This window comes from Mustela nigripes, chromosome 5 (assembly GCF_022355385.1).
Source record: "Mustela nigripes isolate SB6536 chromosome 5, MUSNIG.SB6536, whole genome shotgun sequence".
Classification (NCBI taxonomy): domain Eukaryota; kingdom Metazoa; phylum Chordata; class Mammalia; order Carnivora; family Mustelidae; genus Mustela; species Mustela nigripes.
In genome coordinates this window covers 28,834,385-28,842,120 of record NC_081561.1, presented here as the reverse complement: position 1 = coordinate 28,842,120, position 7,736 = coordinate 28,834,385, and the positions used below count along the sequence as shown (strand labels likewise).

The 7,736-nt window shown below is 43.0% G+C and overlaps 1 protein-coding gene across 1 annotated transcript in view; it reads left to right on the top strand.

Annotated features, from left to right (window-relative positions):
* LOC132018578 (butyrophilin subfamily 1 member A1-like) overlaps nucleotides 1-7,734 on the top strand; it is an 18,021-nt gene extending 10,287 nt beyond the window's left edge. The window contains 4 exon segments of the mRNA XM_059401525.1: nucleotides 1,362-1,388; nucleotides 5,502-5,528; nucleotides 5,944-6,126; nucleotides 7,676-7,734. Of these exon segments, the coding sequence (XP_059257508.1) occupies nucleotides 1,362-1,388; nucleotides 5,502-5,528; nucleotides 5,944-6,126; nucleotides 7,676-7,734 (296 nt within the window).
* Nucleotides 7,735-7,736: the final 2 nt, after the last annotated feature.

Genomic DNA, 7,736 nt, shown 5'->3' with positions numbered 1-7,736 from the left:
CCTCTCTCTCTGCCTGCCTCTCCACGTACTTGTGATCTCTGCCTGTCAAATAAATAAATAAAATCTTAAAAAAAAAAAAAAAAGAATGGTTGGACATAGTGTATTGTTCTTTGAAGGAATACTATTTTTTGTTGAAAATTTATTTGAAATGCACATTTAGACTTATTGTTGAATCCCCCTGCACCCCATAAAAAAAAGAAAAAACAGATTTAGATGTTGGCTGTAGTTATGCTGAGTACCTTCCACACTGCTACCAATTTTTTTAAACATGAAATTTCTTTAGAGATTAAAATTCTCCACTGGCCCCAGGAGAGCTACCTGACTCTTATGGGCTGAGTGTTTCCACAGAAGTTTTATCTCTTCTATTGTTCAGAAAATCAAATGCATATAGATAACTGGTCTTGCAATGCTTGTGTGCATAAAATTGAACTAATAACTTTTTTTAAAATTTCTTTTCAGCATAACAGAATTCACTTTTTATGCACCACACCCAGTGCTCCATGCCCTACATGCCTTCCATAATACCCACAACTTGGCTCCCCCAACCCCCCCCTCCTTCAAAACCCTCAGGTTGTTTTTCAGAGTCCATTGTCTCTCATGGTTCATCGCCCCTTCCGATTTGCCTCAACTCCCTTCTCCTCTCCATCTAAGAGTTTTTTCACCTTAGAGATTCTTAATGTTATAATCAATTGTTCAATTTTACGTTCTTTTCTTTTGTCTCTTTAGACTCTGCTGAATTTATTTATTTATTTTTTAATTTTGTCTCTTCTGGTTAAGATTATTTTTCTTGGTTGACTCTTAAGTCTACTTGTCTGAATGAGAATAGAAGTTTAAGAGTTAAAAGTGCTTTTGATTTTTAATTTAATTGTCATTTTGATGGTTTTACTATTCAACTACATGTATCTTTTTTTTTCAATTTCTTTTCAGTGTTCCATAATTCATTGTTTATGCAGCACACCCATTGCTCCATGTAATTGGGCCCTCCATAATACCCACAACCAGGCTTGCCCAAACTCCCAACCCTCCCTTCCCTCCCAGACAGACTCTCAGTTTGTTTCTCAGAGTTTTTATTTTAATATTGTGGTTTTTAAGACTCAGGACACTAACTTGGCAAAGGTCACACAGCAGGAACTAGCAAGCATGCTACTCAGCCCCCAATGCTGGCTCTCTGACTGGTGGTCCAAAAAATTTCCCAGAACATCCTATTGTCTGCCCATGTCAGGAGGGTATCTCCTCTCTGGCCTCTCTCCGTACTCTGTTGATAGTATCACCTGCAGCACAGAGAGGAGTCATGTGCCAGTAGATCAATACTATGCAGACTTGTTCTGGCTCATGTTTCACCAGGGTGTCTTCCCTTTCAGCCCTGAAGAAGGCACAACTATATGCAGGTAAGTGACTCAGTTTCCTTTGGCTTTACCTCCCCAGCCCCCACTGTGCCACCTTCTCTGTCATTGGACCCCACACCAAGATGGGGTTGGTATCCCTGATCTCCTTGTTATGTTTGTTGTGTCCTTCTGAAGACTACAGGGACTGTCCTTGGGATCACAGATCTGCCTCTATTCTGACCCATCCTCTACTGTAGGTTGCTGTTAGAATTAGCAACACCCTCTGAACACACCTCGTTCAACGGATAGTTTTGTTGGTCCAGTGACAACAGAGTGGTCATTTGTAAGGGCAATTGGACCATGGAATTGACGTGGTACTTTAGAATTTACTGTCTCTGGAAGATTTCAGAAATCAAGCTTGCCTGCTTAGGACTCAGGTCTTCCTTAAGGGATCCTTGTTTCTGAATCCATTTTACCCTGAAATTCCTACCTCTTTTTGGACCTTCCTTTGGTTTTCCTGGTTTGTTTGCTTGTTTGTTTTTACTGTTTCTCTGGAATGATGGTCTTCATTTTGCTTCTGTGTGCTCTGACTCCTTGTCCAAGCCAGGTATCTTCCTCTAAACCCCCATGGTTTTTTTGGAAGTAGTTTTCTTTAGGTCAGCTCTTCTGATTCTCAGATCCAGAGCCTCCAGAATGTGTAGGGAGTCCTGATAGTGGGTTTGTGAGATACTGATATATTGTCATTATATACAAAATCCTATGTACATCTTTGTATTACAGTGTTAAGAAATTAATATTTTAAAGGACAGTAACTTATAATTGTTCACAACCATTATCTCTCCTTTTAGGAGAATTTTGGATTTACCTGATAGGCTCAGTACTGGTTAGATTTACTAGGAGCAATGTGTGAGGATGGCAATAGGAGAAGCTCAGAGGAGTGAAAATTGTTTACCAGAGAAAATATGGGAGTAAATCAGGGAAAGAAAGGGTGGTTGGAGAAGAGAGGAGGAGATGAGATGGAAAGTGGAGAGCCTGTGATTCCTCTCAGAGACACTCTGGGTGGTTGAGAGTAGAAGAGACACTTTGGGTGGCTTTGGGTAGAAGAGACACCACAAATGACAGCCATGGTGGTTAGAGTGGAAAGTACACAGAGGACATGCAAGTTATTGGGTGCGCAAAAAGTAATAACTTTCTTGACGCATGTTTGAGAGATTTCTGAAAAGACATAATTATTTTAAGGTGTTTTGAAATAATTTTATAACTGGGTTTGCTTCTGATAATGAGGCCATCTCACCCTTCCGTTAGTAGTTGGGGGAGGAGAGTGATCCTAGGGTTGCTAATGCAATGAAAGGTTATCCAGAGCACCCTCTATCACTGGGGTGGGTTATGAATCTGGGCCATTTGAATCTATAACACATGCCTTTTTTGTCCTGGCTGTTTCTATTTATGATCAGGGACACAGCCTTTGAGAACAGAGAATGTGGATTCAGTAGTGTAAGAGTCTATGTTGACCAGATGTGTGAGTCAAACTCTTTAGAGAGCCTCACTGAATCTTGGGACTTATCTGTTAAAATGTGGATTAAATGGTCTTCTTTTAGCATCACACCATTCTATGCTGGATTGAAATGCCTGTGTTTTTAAGTATACCTTATATATGTTCTTTTTATTTTGTAAGGATAGACATCCTTACAGTAGAATCAACACTTTCACATAGGAGGGTTTTTTTTTTAAATGGGTGATTATTTTTTAAAATTTATTTTGTATTTATTTTCAGCATAACAGTATTCATTATTTTTTCACCACACCCAGTGCTCCATGCAATCTGTGCCCTCTATAATACCCACCACCTGGAACCCCAGCCTCCCACCCCCCGCCCCTCAAAACCCTCAGATTGATTTTCAGAGTCCATAGTCTCTCATGGTTCACCTCCCTTTCCAATTTCCCCCAACTCCCTTCTCCTCTCTAACTCCCCATGTCCTCCATGCTATTTGTTATGCTCCACAAATAAGTGAAACCATATGATAATTGACTCACTCTGCTTGACTTATTTCACTCAGCATAATCTCTTCCAGTCCCATCCATGTTGCTACAAAAGTTGGGTATTCGTCCTTTCTGATGGAGGCATAATACTCCGTAGTGTATATGGAACACATCTTCCTTATCCATTCATCCACTGAAGGGCATCTTGTTTCTTTCCACAGTTTGGCGACCGTGGCCATTGCTGCTATAAACATTGGGGTACAGATGGCCCTTCTTTTCACTCCATCTGTATCTTTGGGGTAAATACCCAGTAGTGCAATGGCAGGGTCATAGGGAAGTTCTATGTTTAATTTCTTGAGGAATCTCCACACTGTTCTCCAAAGAGACTGCACCAACTTGCATTCCCACCAACAGTGGAATAGGGTTCCCCTTTCTCCACATCCCCTCCAACACATGTTGTTTCCTGTCTTGCTAATTTTGGCCATTCTAACTGGTGTAAGGTGATATTAATGTGATGTGAACAAATGTCTGATCTGATCTTATTCATGAAATTGGAAGAATAGTTTCTAATGAACAGCTTGCTGTGGAATGAGGTGAAGAATGCACTTGGACCACGGAAGTGCACAGCATAGCTATGGGTGCATTGTGGAGTCTCAGAATGGAACACCAAATCCCTTTCTCCTCTTCCTTCTTCTCCTCCTCCTGATTCCTCGTCTTTGCTAATCTGTGTCAGTTGTCATATAGAAATGTAGAGTTTGCTGTCAGCCAATGTCTTAATGAAGAACAAGTAGAGTTCCCTTTTCTCAAAATGTGACATGTCCACCCACTTCATGTGATCTGTTTGTATAAGAAATTAACAGAGCTGGACGTTCTACTTTATCTGAATAAACCTGTTGGAGAATAGGGGTCCCATGTTGACACCAAATATTCAAGAATGTGTCCTGTTCTTATTTTATAATTGTTATAATTTTGTTCTGGAGTCTCTGTCCTGTTGGAGGTCACAGCTTTACTGGTGCAGACTTTTTAGGGTCTTATGACAGATATACATTTGCTGTGATTAGTTAGCTTCTTTTCTTCTTCCCAAAAAGGAGTATGAAGGTTGGAGAAGTTTATGCTTTGCGTCACTGAGGGAGGGGACCCCTGTATTCCTCTCTTGCTCGTTTCAGGTCCTCACTTTATAGAGGGTAGCTTGATATGATCCTTAGGATAATTGGATTTGAGGTTCCATCTAGGTGTTTGGAGAAATTGTTATTTCACCCTTGCTGCATTCGTATCTCCAGTTCCTTAATCTTACTCACATCTTTAAAGTCCTCTCTGCCAAGACATATTCACAGTTTCTGGGGCATAGGACACAGCTGTATTTGGGGGATGATCATATGTGGTGTCTCCTGCTGCTTTTGATCTCTCTAGGTGATTATAAGGAGAAGCAGATGACTAGACCCAATGTTTTTGAGTTTCCCCTTACACACAGAGATGCTTTTCCTTGCAATACTCCGTGATACAGGCAAGCAAATCCATTACTTTCTTTCACTACATGTAGGTCTTTCTTGCTTTGAACTTCTCTTTTTCCTTCCTTGAATCTTCTCCATTACCTCTTGATGGGGCAAGATTTCCCTGGTGCCATATCCTGAGTTCTCCTCACCCATGACTGAGATTCCTCCTCCAAGTGCAGCACCACCAAGTTGTATTGCCTCTACCATGGTTTTGAGTCAACATACAAGTTCATTTCAGTCAGTTCTTTATAAGTAAATGGAGCCCTCAGAAATTATGATCTCCTCAGTTCTTTGTCAAGAAAACTTAGCTTTCAGGATGGATATGTGGCTCAGAATTGAGAAAGCCTATTTTGATAGAGAAAGCCTATTTTGATAATGAAATCTGTGCAAAAAGCCATATTTTTTGCTCAGTATCCAGTCTCTTAGTGATGTTAACTCTTATGGCTTGGGTTTCATGGGAATATTATAACATGATGGGGGTGGGTGTATGAGAGAGAGTGTGCACATGTGTGACTGTGTGTGTGAGAGAGAGAGATAGAATTAATGTGTGTGAAAAATAAATTCTTCAGGTGAATGCTTCCAAAACATTTTTCCCTATAACTCTCGGTTCAGTGTATTTCAGAGGATCTATACCCACAATGATTTGTACAGTCTCAAGTCTCTGGTTTGTTGTTCACATTTGTGTAATGTGGTTTTCTTGTAGATTGGTGGAAGGAGAAGTTCCAGGCCTGTGAGTTACTTCAGTTGTTTGGGTGCTCCTACAGCTGTCCCATGGCTTCTGACATCTCCTTCAGCTTGCTGTGGTGATACACATGCTGGCATCATCAATGGTGGTGGGGTGGGATGGGGTGGTGAACATCATGTAGCTGGGATTACTGGGTGTGACTGATACTGGATAAAAATGGGTGTTCTTTAGTGCTGGAGTCCTGGCTGGCCCTCAAGGGCCCTGTGACATGTCTAACCCTCAGATCAGTCTTATGCTTACTTCTTCTGGTTGGAGGGCTGTGTGCTTGAGTCAGACGGCTCTCATCTCAGGAGCTTTGGTCCTCCCTACATGCAGCTAGGTGTCTGGGGGTGGGGTGGTGGTTGTGTGCCTTAGTATGTGGTAGGGCAAGTCCTTGAATGATTGGCAACTGTCTCTGCAGTGTCTGTCAGTCTGGATCCAGAGTCTGCCCATTCCAGCCTTGCCATCTCTGATGACAAGACTAGTGTGACATTCAAGGACTCACCCAAGGACACAGGAGAAACCTATAGCGTCTTGGGTCATGAAGACATCACATCAGGGTGTTGCTACTGGGAGGTGGAGATCAGGAATGCAGAAGAAAAAAGTGAGTGGGCCCTGGGGGTCTGTAGGAGAGGTGTGGAGAGGAAAGGCTGGTACCAGGAATGCCCAGGAAAGGGGTTCTGGGTTGTAGGGGTGTATGAGAATAAAGTCTTTTCCCTCCCTGATAATTCAGAACTCCTTGTGCCAGTTCCCCAAAGGGTAGGGGTTTTCCTGGACCTGAAGGAAGGGGATGTCTCATTCTACAACATGACTGATGGTTCCCACATTTTCTCCTTCCCTCTCGCTTCCTCCTCTGAGATTCTGTTTCCATACTTCGGTTGAGGGAAGGAGGTATGTCCCTGACCATCTGCTCTGGGGTGGGTGGGCCTGTGCAGACCCCTGTACCTGTTAACAACCATCCTTGTTCTTCAGAGGAGCCTGCGAGCCTCTCAAGACAGGGGTTCAGTTCAGGCTGTGGTGTTGATGGTGATCTCCCAGGGGCTGAATCTCCACTGCTTCCCTCTGGCCCAGAAGCTATGTCCCCATAATGCTCCAACACTGTCCCAGATTCCTCATGGTGGCTTTTCTGGGAGCTGCAGACTCCCAGGACTATAAGCCTCTGAATTTAGTCCTGAATGGCTGGGTGTCTTGCCCTTCTCTTCTGGGTGTAGACTGCTGGGGTGAGTTTATGAGAATAGTTGGTTCATGCCTTATGCTCAGGTATTTGAAGATAAATATTGACTTTTTCAGCTGTAATGGGGTTGGCTGAATTTTGCTATTGGAAGTCATGTTTCTTTTGATCATGAACATTATCTCATGGAATCTTCATATTATTTTGATATGAAATGAGATGAGGTCTGAATTATTCTGAAGAATTAAATGGTGTTTATTTTATATAGTTTGAATTGTGCAGATGAACCCAGAGGCTATGAGTGGGTTACCAGCTCTAATTTAGGAAATGTGCACTCTGACTAAAAAACATTGTCCATCTGAACATTGCTGAAGAAATGTATGGCTAATGGACTTGAAGAAGAGTGGAGTGTCCTATTCCATTGTACATGCTTCCTATTCTGGAATGGATGAGACATATTTATCTTAATGAACCTTCATAAACATTTGTTATTTCTGGGGGGAGGAGTCAAGATAGCGGAGAAGTAGCAGATGAGACTACTTCAGCTAGCCGGAGATCAGCTAGATAGCTTATCTAAAGATTGCAAACACCTGCACATCCATCGGCAGATCAAAGAGAAGAACAGCAATTCTGGAAACAGAAAAACAACCACTATCTGAAAGGTAGGACTGGCAGAGAAGTGAATCCAAAGCGACGGAAAGATAGACCCCGGAAGGAGGGGCCGGCTCCCGGCAAGCGGCGGAGCAACGGAGCACAAAATCAGGACTTTTAGAAGTCTGTTCCATTGAGGGACATCGCCCCAGAGGCTAAACCGGGGCGAAGCCCACGCGGGGTCAGCGTGGCCTCAGGTCCCGCAGGGTCACAGAAGGATCGGGGGTGTCTGAGTGTCGCAGAGCTTGCGGGTATTGGAACGGGAAAGACGGCTACAGAGACAGAGCCAACAGTAAGCTCACAGCTCGGTGTTACCTTGGACCGGTCGCAGGACCGTACGCAGGTTCGGTGAGCTCGGAGCGCGGCCGGAGGTCAGACAGACGGGAGTAACT